Raw genomic sequence first — 20,031 nt, 5'->3', positions numbered from 1 at the left:
TTTTGAGTGCTCAGTTAAATAAATGAAAAAGGTACTGAGAAAAACCATTATGAGTGTCAGGACACAGGGAGGGAGGGATAAGGCTAGGCTTTCAGAAATAAGCGCCCCCTCTCTTTGCCCCTCCCCCGAAAGTTATATACTAGTAGAAATGAAGAAGAAATGATAGCCAACTTCTCTATAGCAAAACTGGATATTAAAGATAGTGGAGCATTATCTTACAAGTTCTAGAGGGAAATCACTTTTGATCTATAATATTCTAGCTAGCAAAATATCTATCAGATGTCAAGATAAAGATAGTTTCAGACACATGGGTCCTCAAATTTACCTTTCACACATCCATTCTTAGGTCATTCTTGGAGAATAATCTTCAGAAAGTAGGAATAAATGAAGAAAGAGGAAGATTGTGATCCTGTTCGTGAGAGGTCTAACACGAAGGACCAGGAAGGACATGCAAGGGCACCAGCATAGCAGGGACACTCTGGCCAGCCTGGGCGAGAGGACGGAGAGTCCTTGGAGGAAGTTCTGGGCTGGGGGTGGGGGAGTGGGTGAAGGGAAGATTAGCTGACAACTTTGCGCATTTGAAAAATACTATTAATAGGCTTCTGCTAGATCCTACGGAGCATGGGGACAAATTTAAGGTAGATACACAGAAAAATTAAGCATGGGAGTGGGGAGGTGAGACAATTGCTAATCCCACAAGAAATAAAAAGTCCATTCCAGGAAAGGACTTTTGAAATGTAATCCTTGGTACATTTTTTGCTTTGTAGTGACCAATATTTACAAAGTAACAAAAAACCCTGACTATTGACTTAACAGGAAATTGCCATTGAACTATGTAGGATGGATTGGGGGAAGGAGAGCCATGTCCTTATCTACTCTAGCAGAGAGCCTATAGTTGTGGCCCAGATTTGAGAAATCAAGACTATTACTCAAAACTACAGCAGTAAATACCAGAATAACAGCTCTTGGGAGTAAGTAAGGCCAGGCAGGGGTGGGGATAGGTGAGGCAGGTGTGGTTTTTCACAAACCTTTATCACTGTTTGATAAAATAAAAGTTGTGTTCTCTTAGCCCTGGCCAGGTAACTCAGTTGGTTAGAGTGTTCCAGTACACCAAGGTTGTGGGTTTGATCTCCAGTCAGGGCACATACAAGAAGCAACCAATGACAGCATAAAAAAGTGAAGCAACAAATCGATGTCTCTCTCTCAAATCAATCAATAAATAAAATGTTTAAATATTTAAAAATATGAGTTATGTTCCAGCCGGTGTGGTTCAGTGGTTGAACATTGACCCATGAACCAAGAGGTTTCCGGTTCAATTCCTGATCACGGCACATGCCCAGGCTGTGGCTCAGTCCTCAGTGGGGGTGTGTGCAAGAGGCAGCCAAGCAATGTCTCTCTTTCATCAATGTTTCTATCCCTCTCCCTTCCTTTTTCTCTCAAAATGAATAAACATTAAAAAATAAATTTAAAAAATTATGTGCTCTCTCTTCTAACCATACTGGAGAACCTTTATATCCGAAATAGCATGTGTAAGTATCAGCGCCCTGTTCATCAGTGCCCTTCACTGTCTTTTCAAGTCAACATTCCCGACTGGTAGACCGTCCTGTCGCTGGACAGTCCGCATATATAGGTGTCCCAGGCTCTGTGTGATAACAGCATCTAAAGATGACAGGGCCTGCTGTTCACTTATTTTACTAATTTATTTGTTCTGTTTGTTTTCCAGAATGTTATGGAACAGTTCAATCCGCGGCTACGAAATTTAATAAACCTAGGAAAAAATTATGAAAAAGCTGTTAATGGTAAGTCTATCTATTTTCTAAATTTATAAATATAGAGCACATATAAAAGCCATTCAGGCCTGGCCAGCATGGCTCAGTGGTTGAGCATAGACCTATGAAACAGGAGGTCACAGTTCGATTCCTGGTCAGGGAACATGCCTGGGAGGTGGGCTTGATCCCCAGAGTGTGGGGTGCAGGAGGCAGCCGATCAATGATTTTCTCTCATCATTGATGTTTCTCTCTCTCCCTCTCACTTCCTCTCTGAAATAAATAAATTTTTTTTAAAAGCCATTCAGTAAATATTTTACTTAATTATTTTTAGATATTAAATTTTGATATTAAATTTTAAAAATATCTTTATTGGTAGAAATTATTTACAAATAATTTAATCAACAAAACTTTGCAATAATAGGATATTAGTATATTTGAAATGAGTACATTGAATAATAATCTACTATGAGTTATGTATTTCTTTTATTTTTTCTTGTTAATCCTCACCAAAGACATTTTTTCCATTGATTTCCTTCCTTCCTTCCTTCCTTCCTTCCTTCCTTCCTTCCTTCCTGAGAGAGAGAGAGAGAGAGAGAGAGAGGGACAGTGGAAGGGAGGGAGAAGGGTAGAGAGAGAGAAACTTCAATGTGAGAAAGACACATGATTGGTTACCTCTTGCACGAGCCGCATCTGGGGCTGGGGATCCAACCTGCAACCCACATTTGACCAGAAATCAAACCCACAACCCTCGGTGCTCTGGCCATGCTCTGACCACTTAGTCACACTGGCCAGAGCTGTTATGTAGTTTAATAATTAAATCATACTTTTTCACATGATTCAGTCTTTGTCAATGCCAAAAACATGTTTTCTACTTTTTAAACCAAATTATTTATGATCTAATAACATTCAAAATGTATACTTAAAATATTGATGTTAGTATCCTGCAGCAAAGGAATTATTCTCCTTTTATTTATATAGAAGAATGTCTTGCCTTTGGGTATATTCCTTTTGATGATTATGTGAGAAGTTAAATGTTTAGCCTAAATAGAAAAACATCTAAATTAAAAATTGAACTTAGATTCTCAGTTTATGATGAGTGCTTTCTTCAAAACAAATGTGAGCACTCTCTCTGAGAACCAGTTTGTTAGTTTGAAGAGATTTCATTTGAGGAAACTGGCATGCATCTACACATAATTTTCCTGCTAAAAGGTGAATGTTGCCAGTGATCGATCACCTTAAAACCTGGAGGTGCTAACAAACACCAAATTCTAACCTGGTCAGAATAGTTTTCCCTTAGGAGCAATCATCACCCCCAAAAGACTCAGACCCCGGTTTCACCCCCTAGCATTAAGACCTCCAAGAAGCATAAATAGAACACTCATTTTCTAATTTCTAGATTTAAAAGACTTCAGATATAGCACTTATTTTTCTCTTTCACCATGCCCCACCTTTGGGTGCTTCCTGCTGGTATTTTGAAAAAAACCTGTGGCCTCACATACTTTCTACATGAACATGCCCCAGGTAATGGGGCGTGCTGACTAGACTTTTGGTGATGGGTGCCCTGTTGCTGTAGTCACTGGAGAAGCAGGCTGCTTATTTACTTCTGCATCTCTGTGCTGTTTGCCAGATGTTCCCAGTGTCAGGAAGTTCTCAGGCCTGGGACTTGTTCCCTCCCCTCCAGCAGTACGGGTGACTCTAGTGACTTCTGCGGGTGCCCCTCCCTCCTTCAAAGAACAGGGCCTTGCACAGCTGGCTCTCCTTTGGTGATTGCAAAGTCACAAGGTTGCAAAGTCATTGCTGGAGGGGCCCTGTGAAGGGGATCACCAGGACCTGCAGTGATTTTCCTTCCAGCATTTGCTGCCTCAGATAGTTTTACAAGGTGACTCAGTGAATAACCTGCAGCTTAGCCTCCTGCTAAAGAGGCTTCTCCCCAAAAGGCTCATCACTTTAACACCTGCTGGAGACTATTCCACACTTCCGAAGGTGCTTCCAGAATTTATTCAGGCCATCTGGGCTTTGCTGAAGTCCTTGAGATATTTAGATAAATTTGTAAAGTCTTCGGTAAGAATTTTTACTGTATTGAAGAGGCCAAATGTGCAGTCAGCAGGTCAGTTATAACTCGGGATAACATGCACAGCTCAGGACAAGCACAGGATGCGCAGGCAGGAGGCCTGTGGGAGCGGAGCTAACAGATAGATGTTAGATTTTAGTAGGCAGATGGCTGCATAGAGCACTTTAGGCAGAAAAGACAGTACCCAAGCCAGACTTGGGGTCCACACTGGCCTGGGTAAGACAATAGTTTATTATTTCTCATGGTCCTATAAAGGCAGGGCAATTCTCTGGGCCCCTCACTCCTGCAGCTACAGTCACCTGGACTAGTCTGTGTGCTCACTCCCTCATGCAAGAGTGCAGGCTCCTGTGGGAGTTACACCAGCTGGTCCCCCATTGGCCAAAGCAAGACACTCCTCAGTGTGTAGAGGACTACACAGGCTGGGAATTCTGGGAGGTGTGATTTTTTTTTAATGTTTTATTGATTTTTACAGAGAGGAATAGAGAGTTAGAAACATCAATGAGAGAGAAACATTGATCAGCTGCCTCCTGCACACCCCCCGCTGGGGATGTGCCCCAAACTAAGGCACATGCCCTTGACCAGAATCGAACCTGGGACCTTTCAGTCCATAGGCCAACGTTCTATCCACTGAGCCAAACCGGTTTTGGTGAGGTGTGGTTTTTTTTTAAGGCCATTACTAAAAAATCTATGATGAAATCTGGACTGTGGGCTTAACTCTTGAGCAGTGGAAGGACCATAAATTAGGTTTTTGAGCAAAACTGTAACCTAATGAAATCATATTTTAAGGAAAAATCATCTGGTAGAAGTATGTAGATTAGATTGATGAAGTAGTTGGCCAACCACTAAAATAGCACTAATATGAGAGTGAAGTCAGTATCATGGCAGAGTAAGAAGACTCCATTATTTATCCCTTTCAATTTACAAGACAGACAACTATAACTCCACAAAGAATCCCCCGTTCAACACACAGAAAGAGCCACATATTGGGACATCTCCAGGTGGGTATTCTGGAGGCATGACAGGAGGAAGGAAGGATAGGGACGGTAGCCTCAGACAGAGTTCGATACCCTCCACTGCTTAGGCTAGTGTGGTAGCGAGGAGAGGAGCTGAGCTGCAGTTTAAGAAGGACAGAAGCAGTTTTCCTCCCTGAAAAGGCATCTCCTTTCCCTGTTCCCTGTTCTTCATCATAGCAGACCCAGGTAAAGGTATCTGGGAAGGGGGCGGGGGGGGGGGGCGGTCAACAGCCCTAACTGGACGGGTGGAGCAGAACTGCTAGATCACAGACTTGCCTCCTCTCCCCCACACACCCTGGTGAAGCCCAGTAATGCAAAAAACACAGCAGAAAAAGGAAATAGCTCTGAGAGTTCACAAAACCATTCCCCTATCACAGTGGAGGTACTTCATAAACAAGATGAGCTGGTCACAGAGAGGACACTCACAATCCCAGAGGTGCAACAGTGCAAGAGAAAACATAAACTTGCAATGTAGCACCACCTACTGGGAAACAAAGAAAGCACCCTACCTATCAACTGGCTGAATTGTTGAGAGAAAACAATATCTAACGAGAGCATTACATCAAAGAAATGGTCCACAAAGAAATGTCTCCAGTCCACTCTCCTTCATGAAGTAGTATGAATCCTTGCATACTGCTTGATGGGCAGAGAAATAGTCCATCAAGCACCACGAACAACCAAGGTAATGGAAGCATAGAAAGAAAATGAAAAGTGAAATCAAATCAAAGTCATAGGAGACAGTGATGTAAATAACAAAGAATTCAAGATTGCAGTTATGGGTCTAGCTGGTTTGGATCCATAGATAGAGCATCAGCTTGTGGACTGAAGAGTCCCAAGTTCGATTATAGTCAAAGGCATGTACCTTGGTTGCATGCTCAATTCCTGCCCCTGATCAGGGTATGTGCAGGAGGCAACCAATCGATGTGTCTCTCTCACATTAATGTTTCTCTCTCTGTTTCTCCCCCTCCCTTCTACTCTCTCTAAAAATCAATGGAAAAATTTCCTTGGGTGAGGATTAACAAAACAAAACAAAACAAAAAAAGATTCTAGGATTGTAGTTATAAAGAAACCCAAGGATATACAAGAAAATTCAGAAAGGTAGTTTACTGAACTCAGGAATAAAGTTAATGAACAAAAGGAGTACTTGACCAAAGAGATTGAAATCATGAAAGAGAACCATACAGAAATTCTGGAGCTGAATAAATGAAATGAAGAATATATTAGAGAGCATTAGAAATAGAGCAGTTTAGATGGAAGAGAGATTTAGCAAACTCAAAGGTAGAAACCTAAAAGTGACCCAGGAGAAAAAAGAGAGAACTAAGAGTTTAAGAAAAGGAAAGAACTCTAGGAGAACTATCTGACTTCACTGGACAGAGCATCCCAAGGATAATAGGTGTATCACAAGGAGGGGAGAGGGAGAAGAGAACAGTCTGCTCAAGTTGCAAGATTAAAATCAGTATCAGAAATCTGTTGTATTTCTATATACTCACAACAGAATATGAGAAAGAGAAATAAAGAAGACAATCTCATTTACAACTGCAATAGAAGGATGAAATACCTAGGAATAAACTTAACAGAAAAGGTGAAGGACCTGTACAATACATTGTTAAAAGAAATTGAAGAAGACACAAAGAAATGGAAAGATGATCCGTGTTCATTGGTTAAAGGATTAACATTGTTAAAGTGGCCACATTACCTAGTCCAACTACAGACTTAATGCAATCCCCAACAAAATCCCAATGGCATTTTTTCAGAAATAGAACAAAAAATACTCAGATTACTCTAACTGGTTTTGGCTCAGTGGATAGTGTTCGGACTGCAGACTGAAGGGTCCCGGTTTCATTCCGGTCAAGGGTAATTGCCCAGCTTTCGGTAGGAACCGTGCAGGGGGCAGCCAATCAATGATTATCTCTTATCATTGATCTTTCTATCTCTCTCCTTCTCCCTTTCTTTCTGAAATCACTAAAAATATATTTAAAACAACTCATGAATAGCCAAAGCAATTCTGAGAAAAAAGAACAAAGCTGGAGGCATCCAACCTCCCTAACTTCAAACTATACTACAAAGCTAAAATGATCAAAACACTCTAGTATTGGGAAAACAAACAAACAAACAAACAAACAAGAAAACACAGACTCACAGACCAATGGAACAGACTTGAGAGCCCAGAAATAAACCCAGGCATATATGAGCAATTAATTTTCAACCAAAGAGCCCAAAACATATCATGGAAAAAAGGAAAGTTTCTTCAACAAATGGAAAAACTGGAAGGCCACATGCAAATGAATGAAATTATGCTGTTATATGACACTATATTAAAAATTTTTAACTAAAAGTAAAGGACCTGAGACCATAAAATACATAGAAGAAAACTTAGGCACTAAATTTATGGAACTTGGTCTCAGAGGGTTTTTTTTTTTCCGTGTGTGTGTGAACATGACTCCAAAGACAAGGGAAGTACAATAAAACTATTAATGAGTGGAATTACATCAAACTAAAAAGCTTCTGCACAGCAAAAGAAACAGGCAACAAAACTAAAAGGCAGCCAGCTGTTTGGGAGATCTTTTCAAACAATATCCAAAATAGATAAAGAACTCCTGCAATTCAACAACAATAAAAAATAATTTAAAAGTGGGCAGAGGATCTGAATAGACACTTTTCCAAGGAAGACAACAGATATAGGAAGAGACACTCAACATTACTAGTTATAAGAGAAATGAAATTAAAATACAATGAGATACCATCTCATATCTTTTAGAATGGTGACTATCGATAAAATAAGAAACAAGTGTTGGGGAGGACATGGAGAAAAGGGAGCCTTGTATACTGCTGGTGGGGATGTAAATTGGTGCAGCTACTATGGAAAATAGAGGTTCCACCATAAATTAAGAATAGAACTACCATATGAACCAGCAACCCCTCTTCTAGGTATCTACTCCCCAAAATTTGAAAACACTTATTTGTCAAGTTGTGTGTACCTCTATATTTATTGTAGCATTATTCATAATAGCTAAGACATGGAATCAACCTAAGTATCTTTTGAAGATGATTGAATAAAGAAGTTGTGGTACATATATACAGAGAAATACTACTCAGCCATAAAAAAGTGAAATATTTCCTCTTGCAAAAACATGGATGGGTCTTGAGAATATTATGCTAAGTAAAATAAGTCAGATGGAAAAGGGGAAGAACCATATGATGTTACTCATATGGAATGTAAACAAAAACAACAAACAAACTCGAAAATACAACAGAATGGTGGTTACCAGAGGGAAGTAGGATAAGGGAGGCCAGTCACTTCAGGTGGTGAGCACAAAGTATTAAAAGTTGTAGACCTGCAATTTATACAATGCTATTAATCAATATTAACCCCTAAAGTTTAAATACATAAAATAGAACTAATAGCCGAAACCGGTTTGGCTCAGCGGTGGAGCGTCGGTCTGCAGACTGAAGGGTCCCGGGTTCGATTCCGGTCAAGGGCATGTACCTTGGTTGTGTGCACACCCCCTACCGGCAGCTGATCGATGACTCTCTCTCATCGACGTTTCTAGCTCTCTATCTCTCTCCCTTCCTCTCTGTACAAAATCAATAAAATATATTTTAAAAAAAATAGAACTAATATTCTTCACCCTTAAAACAATAAGGGTGTAGAAAACCTCTTAATGTGTTCACAGAGGAAACCAAAATTATGAAAATATTTTATTCCTTATTCTGGGTAAACTATATAATTTTTAAAGTTAATTCAACTGTATCATAAAATCAAGGATGTTTTACTACAATAGAATAAGGAGAATAGTTTTAAGCATAAGTGAACAGATGATGAAAATTTTCATTTCCATGTGTGGTTCAGATAAAAATTTTTGTGGTAAGTGTTGTATAATCCTGTATACCATTCTCCTACAAATTTGCGTTTCAGCTTATCAGTAGCTTGCCATTTAAAATCTTTGTGCTAAAATATTGTGTATATTAACTTGACAGTTTGCTGGCTACGAGCTTGTTTTTAGGTGGAGTCATCCCCTTTTCAGTTCTGAGGCCAAAGAATCAAAAACACCTTTAATGCAGAGCTGAGGAAGTGAAGAACCTTAGTTGGCATTGTGTGCACTCCCTCTGCCTTGCCATCGACCTTGGGAAGGAAGCAGAATGTCTCCAGTCCACTCCCCTTCATGAAACAGGGCGATAACATCACCAGCGCATGTGTTAATGTTGTCGGCTAGAACAGCTCAAGCAATAACTTGGAAAGTCTACACAAATGCGACTTATTATTCTTCCTTATGATTCTACTTCAAGGTCATCCTCAGCCTTATGAAATAGCTGCCTGGTATACCATTATGTCTTCTAAACTCGTATACATAAATAGTAAAGCTGCAACTTCTTTTTTTTATTTATCTTTATTGTTGAAAGTATTACAGATGTCTTCTCCCCCCTCCTCCCAGTGATCTCCAGCCCTCCTCCTCGCCCCAAGCCTGTCTGTGTCCGTGGGTTTATGTTCCTAGAACTGGCATCAGGAGAAGGCAGGCCTCCTCTAGACTTCAGTGCCTGCATGGGATGTTCTCTGGGGCTGCTTGTAGTGCCTGCAAGGATGTTCCCATGGTGCTGTCAGTGGTGGGGCCTCTGCCCAGCACAGCTATCGGCACAGCTATCGGCACACACTGCCTTCCCAGAGCCAAAGGGATGCGAGATGCTTGGGAGAAAACCTCTGTGTCGCTTCCTCCTTTTCTGTCAAAATGATGATTTTTGTGTGTCACCTTCCCTGTCTAGCTATGATCCTGGCGGGGAAAGCCTACTTCGATGGAGTGGCCAAGATTGGTGAGATTGCCACGGGGTCCCCTGTGTCGACAGAGCTGGGTGAGCTGATCGTCATTATATGTAAACCTGGCTTGAGCAGCGGTTTCGGGGCCCTTCATCCTGCGAGTGCTGATCAGAACGCATGAATGGTGAAATCCGGGACTAGAAAGGAGAGCTAGCCCAGCACCCAGTGCGGCCTCTTCTGGGATGATCAAGTTCACTGTGGTGTGTCGAAGGTGGAGGCCTAGTTAGAGGGCAGGCCACAGCTGGTGCCCTGCCTCCCTGCTCCTTGGGAATTGGGCTTCTGCCCCTGAGGCTTGGGCTCAGCCCTTCCCCCAAAGCCCAAAGCCCAGGGAGCTTTGACCTGCATTCTCCACTGCAGGAGCTGGGCGGGTTCTGGTCTGGGGTGGGAGGGTTTCCTGTGACTCACCTAGCAGAGAGTCAGCCCTTTGCGTTCTGGTCTTGGCTCTCGCTGCTTCCACAGTTGCTCTCAGTTGTGATTTTTCCGGTCTTGCTGGTATGAATTGGTCTCCTGTGCACACGCGGAGGGCAGCCACACCCTCGGTGGTGCCAGCTGCCAAGGGAATCTATCTGGGTTTCTATTTACAGAGCCAGTTCTTCCTGGGTCATCTCCTAAGGGGGGAAAGGTCCTTTTTTTCTTTTGTCACTAGCCCCACATATAACCACCAGTTTTAAAACTCGTCAAAAATGTTTTATTTTGAAAGGGTAAAATTTTTGGCTTCATGCTCTAATTTGGAAGGTTGAGAAAGCCAGAGGGAACGATTGGTCAAGTGTGTGCCTGATGAAGGAAAAGGGGGGCTGTCTCCCGTTAAAGGTGGGAAGGGAAGCAGAGAGCATACACTTTAAAGTTCACGTAACTCACACCATTTCTACGTCAGGTGTCTCCAGGGTCTGCAGCATTGCAGACCATAAAAGTGGAGGGACAAATCTGCGGTGTGGTGACAGGGTTGCTGGCTGTGAAGTTGCTTTGGTTGCGCATTAACATCCTCTGACTTAAAAATTAGGTTCTGTACTTGTAGCATTTATTATCTTCGAAACTGGAGATGAAGCCTACGCCTGAAGGGATGCTGTGTGAATAAGTCAGCTCTGTATTTAGCAGAATCAATTACACACAGAACATTTTCAAAACCCTCCCTGACGTGGGTTCTGTTGGCTCTGTAGGTTCTGGCGAGGTCTTGAGCAGGGTCAGTGTAATCCACTATACACTGGGACCGGGAGGGATGCCTGCAGTGTTTATAGGATTCCAAAATAGAAGACTAAGGAAAAAGAAACATCCTATATGGGGGAAAACATGCATGACCCTCACATTAAAACTCAGGATGCTCTGACTCACTGTCGCTCAGTTTGCCGATTTTGTTTTATGGTTCTGGCCACTGTTTAAATAAGACTTCTGTTCCACACCTTGTTTTATTCAGCTGTGAGTTCATAATGTTGAATCAGCTATTTCCACAGCAACCGTGTTGTTATGAACACGGAATTACATAAAACTCCATTCCAGTAAGGAAAGTATGTTACATTGGTGGAGTTTCATGTGGATATGTGTTTTATTCAGAGGGGATGGAAGTAACTTTTGTTGTTATTTTTGTTTTAAGTTGTCCTTCTGCTTATATTTATCTCATGTAGTTATTAATTTCCTACTCATTTATATCAACTCCATGGTAAAGTTTTTTCCTAGTAAGAGCTGCTTTTGGAGGCCTAATATTTTTTATTTGCTTAGTTTATTTTGTTGTTAGTTTAGACTAAACTACTACCCTATATCTGTTAGAATTCCCTGTGTGGAAGTGTAGTGGACAATTCATAGGAAAAAGAGAAAGACCTCAGTTAGATTGTATTTTTCTCACTTTTCAAGAAGATTTTGTTGATATCCTTTTCCCCAAAGAAAAAGCAGTTCTTTATCACCTGCTATCTAAGCGCTTGGGTTTAGCAGGCATGAGCATGATGATCCTAGCAACCACAGCCCTGTAAGAAGCTCGAGAGCTTAGCCATCTTGCCTTGTTAGGAGCAATGAGCAAACAACAAAAGCCAGAAACCAGAGGTCTGTAGTCAGGATTTGGCAGGTAAAATATTTTAATCCCCTGTGTTTAATTGATATGTAACAAGTCATGTGACTTGGGTTCTCAGGTTACATGTGCCTGCGGTCACATAAGTCAAAGAACTGGACTCATTTAAAAGAGGAAGTTGAGCCCTAGCCTGTTTGGCTCAGCGGATAGAGTGTTAGCCCTCGGACTGAAGGGTCCCATGTTCGATTCTGGTCAAGGGGCACATACCTCAGTTACAGGCTCGATCCCTGGCCCAGGCAAGGCTCATATAGGAGGCAACCAAATCTATCTCCCCTCCCACCCCCCACCCCCACTCTCTGTAAAAATTAATGGGAAAATATCCTCAGGTGAGGATTAACAAAAAATAAAATAATAATAAGAAAAGGAAACTGAAATGCATGCAAAACTTCCAGTTTTGTCTCTAGATTAAACAATACTTATTTTTAAAAACTTAGAAAATATTGCAAAGGTAGAGAGGAAAAACACATGGTCAGTGGGAAATGTTTTGGCAAAATATTTAAAAGAAACTTTCAACCCGTTTTAGCATCTTTAAAGCATACAAAAACAAAACTTGTTCTCATTTATTTCTCAAGGAATAACAGGCGACTTTCTTTGGGGAGTTGGGGAGTTTGCTTTGAGGTCCTTGGAGCTCACCATTACATAAATTTAGACTGTTATTTTGTTCCTGTTTAGCCAGCTATTACATTATTTTGAATTTGAATCGCTTATTAAATTGTTTAGACCAGTTTCTTAAATTGGGCACAAAACAGAAGATTTTTGTCCCCTCCCCACCAGGGAACATAAAAAAAAAAAAAAAAAAAAAAATCATAGGTTTTCTTTTGTTTTTTTGTTTTGTTTTGTTTTTAAATATATTTTATTGATTTTGTTCAGAGAGGAAGGGAGAGAGATAGAGAGCCAGAAACATCGATGAGAGAGAGTCATCGATCAGCTACCTCTTGCACACCCCCTACTGGGGATATGCCCGCAACCAAGGTACATGCCCTTGACTGGAATCAAACCCGGGTCCTTTCAGTCCCCAAGCTGACACTCTATCCATTGAGCCAAACCGGTTTCGGCTTCTTTTGTTATTATTGATAGAATGTTTATAGGTATTGCAGTTTCAAAATATATATTTATTATAGTTTTGCCTTGTTGATACTCAAAATTCAACTTGATGATCTTAGATCTTAAAAATAAGAGCAGGGAAAAATCTGAAATATTTTATTATTTTTTTTTAATATATTTTAGCCGGGACCGGTTTGGCTCAATGGATAGAGTGTCGGCTTGGGGACTGAAGGGTCCCGGGTTCGATTCCGGTCAAGGGCATGTACCTTGGTTGCGGGCACATCTCCAGTAGGGGGTGTGCAGGAGGCAGCTGATCAATGTTTCTCTCTCATCTATGTTTCTAACTCTCTGTCCCTCTCTCTACCTCCCTGTAAAAAATCAATAAAATATATATATTTTTTATTTTTATTTTATTTTTTAAAATATATTTTATTTTATCCCTGTAAAAAATCAATAAAATATATATATTTTTTATTTTTATTTTATTTTTTAAAATATATTTTATTGATTTTGTACAGAGAGGTAGAGAGAGGGATAGAGAGTTAGAAACATAGATGAGAGAGAAACATTGATCAGCTGCCCCCTGCACACCCCTTACTGGAGATGTGCCACAACCAAGGTACATGCCCTTGACCGGAATCGAACCCGGGACCCTTCAGTCTGCAGGCTGACGCTCTATCCACTGAGCCAAACCGGTTTTGGCTAAATCTGAAATATTTTAAAAGAAGTATTATGAATTCACAAAAAAATATTAATATATTCCTAAGGTTTAGATACAGGAATTTATTTTTTTAATATGTTTTGTTGATTTTCTACAGAGAGGAAGGGAGAAGGATAAAGAGTTAGAAACATTGATGAGAGACACATCATTCAGCTGCCTCCTGCACACCTCCGACCTACTGGGTACATGCCCTTGACCGGAATCGAACCTGGGACCTTTCAGTCCATAGGCCAACACACTATCTATTGAGCCAAACCGGTTAGGGCTAGATATACGAATTTATACCAGAGTTGATGAGAGAGCTAAGCTGAGCCAGAGCAGTTATTATTGACCCAAACCACTTATCTTTTCATTGCAAGTTTGACTCACTTTAAAGAGATTAAAATCCATCCAACAAAAATAGAAAACAGTTAACAGGGAATTTATTTTATTTGTTGAACATAGCACCTGCTAGGTGCCAGGCACTGTTCTGAGCACCTTGCAGACCACATCACACAGCCCTCTGAAGTGCCTGCTGTTGTTTCCATTTTACAGCGAGGAAACGGGGGCTCACAGGGAGTAACTGCTGAAGTCACCAGCTGGTTAATGGCCAGTTAATCAGATGCGGGCAGTGTGCCAGCGGTGTGGCCTAGCGCGTCCACTTAATTGTGTGTATGTCCAAAGATGTGCTGCTTCTGCCGTGCTTTACATAAGGCAGTGAGGCCCCTGACCAGTGTGGCTCAGCAGGTAAAGGCCGTGTTAAAGAGCCATCACCGTAAGGTCTGAAACTGACCTGGTGTGTAAGTCTGCATTTTGTGTTTCCTTAAGACATAGTCAGGAGGGCTAGGAAAAGCATGCCTTCTCCCAACGTTGAAGTAACTGCATGTGGAAATGATGCTCTACGCTTAGTAAAAGGAACTACAGATATAAAAGCTAAGCTGTCCAATGAGGGTGCCTCAGTTTCACATCTAGTGCCTCCTAGTGGAACTTGCTACATCGCTGCACGGGTTTCATTACGCTTGATGGTACCTGCCCATTCTCGTAACGCTTTGAATTTTGAAGTGTGTGCAGAGCAAATTGTCTTATTTAAACCCAATTTTCACAATGATTCAGGTTGGTCGTCTTCTTGAAGGGTATCGTGTGTCCTATCCACTCAGGCTGGGGAGAATGTAGCGGCTTGTCCTCACGCTCTCAGCATAGCCAGGAACAGCCGCTCAGGGGTCCGAGCAGCCACCCAGGCCGCAGGGAGGGTGGTGGCCCAGGGGACCCAGGAGGTGCCGCCTCACCACCGCCACTGCCAGTGTGCACGAGAGCCACTCACTTGCATCCTCTTGCAGTCGGGCGGTTCCTACTCTGGCTCTGTGCTGGGCCTCCAAGTGTGTGTCAGAAACAAAACCACCGAGTTCTGACACAAACCAGGGAAGACCAGGAAGGTGACTCAGGGCTGATGCACAGGAAACCGCAAAGGGAGGCGGCCCCTGTGACAGGCAGAGGAAGGAGGACAAGGGCAAGGGACCCGGAAGACGGGTGTGGGTAGCATCATGACATGAGTGAGGCCTGGCCTGGCCTGGCGCACGTGTCCAAGCCCGTGGTGACAGCCATGGCTGGGTGACATTCTGAAAGTTTGGGGGTGACTGCGCTTTCTCTGGTGCTCTTTCCTGTAAAAGTATTAAAAAGTAAGCCGGTGAAAAGATGCTCAGCATCATCAGCCACTAGGGAAATGCACGTCGTAACCACAATGAGATGCCAGTTCACATCCAACACCGCGGCTGTCATTAAAGAGGCAGATGGGAGCAGTGTGGGCAGAGGTAAGTCAAGTCCTCACGCATTGCTAGCGGGCATGCAAAATGGAATAGCCGCCTCAGAAAAGAGCCAGTTTCTCCATGTAAATTTCCCACAGAACCCAGCAATGCCATTTCTTAGACACTATTCCAGAGCTATGGCGCCCATGCCCACACACAACCTTGATAACACTATTCACAGCGACCAGAGGTGGACACACCCACCCATCCAGCAGCTGGTGGACAAATAGCACACAGCCCAGCCACACATGGGACTGTGTTCAGTAATAAGAAAATGACGCACAGACCTGCATTCCGGCATGCTCAGTGCAAGCAGGCAGGCTGAAAGGCCACACGTATATGATCCCATGTGTGTGAAATGCCCCGTCAGCAGATCCTGAAGAGATGGGCAGGGGACGGCAGCTGCCAAGGCTGGGAGGCAGAGAGGTGGGAATGAGTGGTTTAGCGGCTGCAGGCTTTTCTTCTCAGGCAGGGAGAGGGCTTTGAACTGGATGATGGTGATGGTTGTACAATATTGTGAATGTGCTGAATGTCACTATGGGTAAATTATGTGTATTCTGTCACCAAAAATAAGAGGAGAAACAACCAAAAAGCATAACTGTGCCGCTTCTGAGACGTTTCCAGTGTGGGGTGTCTTAACTAAGTCACATTAAATGTAATAGACGGTCATGACCAAGAGGTGGTGGCACCCACTTTACATTCCTCTGGAACATGCAGGCAGCCTGGCATCCATTCATGGCCTCATTCTCCTCAGCTTTCCACGGAGGAGAAACTAAAACTCTGAAGAAGAACCCAGGTCATCAGAAATCTTTCCGACAGTTCTGTTCGCTCTGTGCTTTGCAGCATGTCCCTGTGTGCTGCCTCGTAGCCACTGCATGACCCACGAGAGCTGTTGTTGGCCGGCCCGGCACAGTGTGAATAACACAGCAGGTGGGTTTTGTTGGCACGCCTGGAAACGCAGAGTCTAGGAGTCCGACTAATTCCCACAGCAGTCCTTGGGGTGAGGGTACGGTCCCTCAGCAGTGTCTGTTGTAGGGACATCCTGGAGGGGAGGTGGCAGTTATAAGGAATGTGCCAGCCCTTACCCGGCTCAGCAAAACTTGGTGAGGCAAGGCTGTGAGAGCTGATATACTCTAGGACAGCCGTCACCACCCTTCGGACCTCATGGACCATCACCAGTTGGCGACCTCTTCTCTAGGATGTGCTTACAATGTTTGTTGATCAACTAAATGAGTGTATCAGACCTGGAGGTTGGGCTCTCCCATTCCAACTCTGTGAACCAGGTTTCTCTGGCTCTCTTAAAACCATGGCTATCGTTTACAGCATGAATAAACTTGGTCCGGCCCTGACCAGGTGTATCAGTTGAATGGACCATTGTCCCGATAGAACAAGGTTGCAGGTTCAATTCCCATTCAGGGCACGTGCCTGGATTGCAGGCTCAATCCCTAATGTGGGGCATACAGGAGGCGGCCAATCAGTAATTCTCTCTCATCACTGATGTTTCTCTCTCTCCCTCTCCCTCTCCCTTCCCCTTCCCCTTCCTCTATGAAATCAATAAAAATATATTAAAAATATTTTAGGAGCATGGGTTCACAGATAAAATAAAAATTACAAGGTGACCACAGAGGCAAATTACGTGGCAAGCTCTTAACAACTAAGAGCTGGACTCTGTCCAGATGAGCCTCTTCCTGTTCTGAAGGCAGTGAAGCTGATATATATGGGAGGTGGTGCTCATGACGCAGGCCTCAGCTGGTGGCGGCAGCTTCCATTGTTGCAATGAAAGAAATGTGTGACTGACTGAGGTCTCCTCTCTGCATGGATACTGAATATTTTAATCTCATCTCACTTGTATTCTCTACCTAATCTTCACCTGAGGATATTTTTTCCATTGATTTTTAGAGTAGGAGGGAGGGGAGAGAGAAAGAAATATCTATGTGAGAGAGAGACATCAATTGGGCTGTGGAAGGCAACCAAGGTGCGTGCCCTTGATCAGGAATTGAACTCAAGACCCTTTGGTGCGCGGGCTAACATTCTAACACTGGGTAACCCCAGCCAGGGCAACGTGTAAATCCAATAAACTAGCATATGAGTCCTTTAAGTTTAGAACTACTCTTTGATTTTATAAGGAGTATAAAAATGTACTTCATTTTTTAAAAATTACCTTACTAAAAATAAAACTAATAAACAGTTTCTGTCTTTATTACTTTAAAATATGTTTTTTACATAATTAAAACCTGTGGCTATATAAAAACTTTTGTGCACTGCTTTTTTAAATTTAGCATCTCACACACATTTCTTTGAATTCACACGTCATTCATTTACTCGTCATGTTTAATCGCTGCCTACATTTTCCTTCTTTACATTTTCCTCTGTTGGTGCTGCGGTGGAGTCCCTGTTCTGTGAAGAGGGTGGCACTATGGTACCAGGACCAACACGGGGTTTGTTTCTGATTTGCTTTTTTGAAAAATTGTTCCTTGGGAGGGTGTGGGGGCAGGAGGCATTCTATGGTATTCTGAAAAGCACATAAAAGCAGGTATTCGTGATCAGGGGATTATTTTAGTTTTTCTTTCCTGGTTTAGAGGACCCTGTGCTCATTCCAATGAGCATCTCTACCTGAGAGGCATTGATCTAGTCCCTGAGGATAAGTCAGTGCTCCCAAGTCCCTGCTCCAAAGGGGGAGTGGCCGGTTAGGTAGAGTGCTCAGGCCGTGCAGTGGGAGGGAGGCCGTTCCACTGGTGCTGGCAGTGCCAAGGCCCTGAGGCAGCCTCAGGTTGGGCCACAGTTGGAAGCCAGTCTGGGTGAGGTGCAGTTAAGAAAGGAGGAGTAGGAGGGGAGGGGTCTGGAGGTGGAGCAGGCTCCCAGGTGGGGCCAGTCAGGTAGGGCCTCGGGGGTCCTGGTAAGGTTGCCTGAGGTGGGGGTGGATGCCTCAGAAGGTTGTGAACTCAGGAGGGTTGTGGTCTGACTGTACTAATATTTTTAAAAGTTCAGATGTGTGAGGTTTGGGATGCTTGTCAGACAAAGTGGAAATGTCGCCGGCGCAGCTGGAACGTGAGCCCAGAGCTCACTGTGTGTGTCCTCCTAGATCCCGGTGAACAAGACGGGCCCTGTTTTGCTTGCCCAGTGGCAGTGGTACTTACCCTCCTGCCCTGTGGCTTCCCTCAGCCCCGAACTAACAATTACCGAGGCTCACAGCTGGCAGATGCTCCACTTCTGAGTTCTCAGCTGGTCCTCACTGCCCCTGGGAGGGGCTGATGGTTACAGGACATCCTACAGATGCATGAGGGGCCGGTGGGGGTGGCACCGCAGGCCTCCCGCCCCAGCCCTTTTCCCTGCACTCCTTTTCCAGCGTGAGTTGCCTGTGCAGCAGCAGTGGGGTTCCCTGCCATTTGTCATGGATGGCCATGTTTTTATGCCTCCTTAGTTCCCTTAAGGGTTCCATATTTCTGGTTCATTCGGCCTTCGGCTACTCTTAGTCTTGGTTGGTTCCTCTCTCTGTGTGTCATGGGGTCGTGCCAAGGTGGGGGGAGAGGGAGGCTTTATGGGTCTGGTGCTGTGGGGAGCCAGTCCCCCCACTTTGGTTCCGCTTCCTGCCTGACCCACACATCTGAGCTGAACCGGCTTGGTGACCGGCCAGCCTCAGCCAGTGCGTTCAGACCTCTGTGAGGCCGCCCGCCCCGCAGGCAGCCTGGCCCGTTTTCAGACAGCACTGACAATTCAGGCGTTCCTTCTCCGGAACTCTCACGGGACGGGCGCTGCTCCCCCCCCCCCCCCCCCGAGGTACGCAGTAAGAACAGCCCACTCCTCTTCGTGTGGCCTCGGAGAAGTCACCTACGAGCCTGTCCGTCGCCGCCTGTGTGATGCGGTGACAGCAGTGCTCCCTTGGGTTGTGAGGACTGAGTGAGGCCATCGCCGCAGGGCTTGCTAGCACAGCGCATGGCACAGGGTTCCCTGAAGCCATGGCTGTCTGGGAGGGTCCGACAATGTGTGCCCTGTCACCTTCCCCTGAGGTAGAGGAGGGGAGGGGACGTTTGAACTGTGATGGCACAGTCATGTTTGTTCTCCTGTGGTTCAATGGTCAGTGTGGAGGAAGAGATAATAAAACGGATACTAGTTTTGTGGAATCTTCCTTAAATCCAATCATAGTAGGACCCCCCAAAACCTCCGGGGGGCGGGGGTGTGGGTGTAGGTCAAAGGAAACATGACTGACTGAAAGTTGGGGTCTGTAGTCTGTTTTATTTTGTTTTTAAGCTTGTTGAGAAATTCTTCACTTAAAATGTGTAAGATGGTTTTACTCAGTAACACTGAACTGAAAACTGTCTCTTAGCACCTTTTTACCTCTGCATTGCCCAATCTTTGTGATTCAGAGCCTGGTTTGCTTTCTGTTGATTTTTAAGATGGGGGGGGGGGGGGGAGTAGGCGAGAGAGAGAAAAAAAATCAATGTAAGAAACACATCATTTGGTTGCCTCCGGCACACACCCCTACTGGGGGCTGGGAATCAAACCTGCAACCCAGGTATGTGCCCTTGACTGGGAATTGAACCCAAGACCCTTTGGTCTGAAGGCCAACACTGTAACCACAGAGCAAAACCAGTCAGGGCCAGGGTCCTGTTTTAACATTAAAAAAATTTTTTTAAAGATTCCGGCATTTTTAAAGCTTGAATGGAAATGCCTACAGTTAATTAGTGATACCATAAGGAGTAACTAGTTGTGAGCGTCATTTATTATTGATAATACTCCTGCTTTCATTTTCACTAGTAATCAAAATG

General features: G+C 43.8%; 1 protein-coding gene across 4 annotated transcripts in view; it reads left to right on the top strand.

Moving 5' to 3' along the window:
* The window catches only part of BAIAP2L1 (BAR/IMD domain containing adaptor protein 2 like 1), a 73,242-nt gene that overhangs the window by 23,741 nt on the left and 29,470 nt on the right, over window positions 1-20,031 (top strand). For 3 of the 4 annotated variants that reach the window (XM_045576812.1, XM_045576811.1, XM_036424317.2), the window contains exons 2-3: window positions 1,724-1,799; window positions 9,612-9,698. In XM_045576812.1, the coding sequence (XP_045432768.1) occupies window positions 1,724-1,799; window positions 9,612-9,698 (163 nt within the window). The remainder of the gene's footprint in view (window positions 1-1,723; window positions 1,800-9,611; window positions 9,699-20,031) is intronic. The other variant, XM_036424319.2, reaches the window with a different exon arrangement.

This window comes from Pipistrellus kuhlii, unplaced genomic scaffold, assembly GCF_014108245.1.
Source record: "Pipistrellus kuhlii isolate mPipKuh1 unplaced genomic scaffold, mPipKuh1.p scaffold_m20_p_8, whole genome shotgun sequence".
NCBI classification, from domain to species: Eukaryota; Metazoa; Chordata; class Mammalia; order Chiroptera; family Vespertilionidae; genus Pipistrellus; species Pipistrellus kuhlii.
Note: the sequence above shows the minus strand (reverse complement) of the source record. Positions and strands in the feature narration are given on the sequence as shown.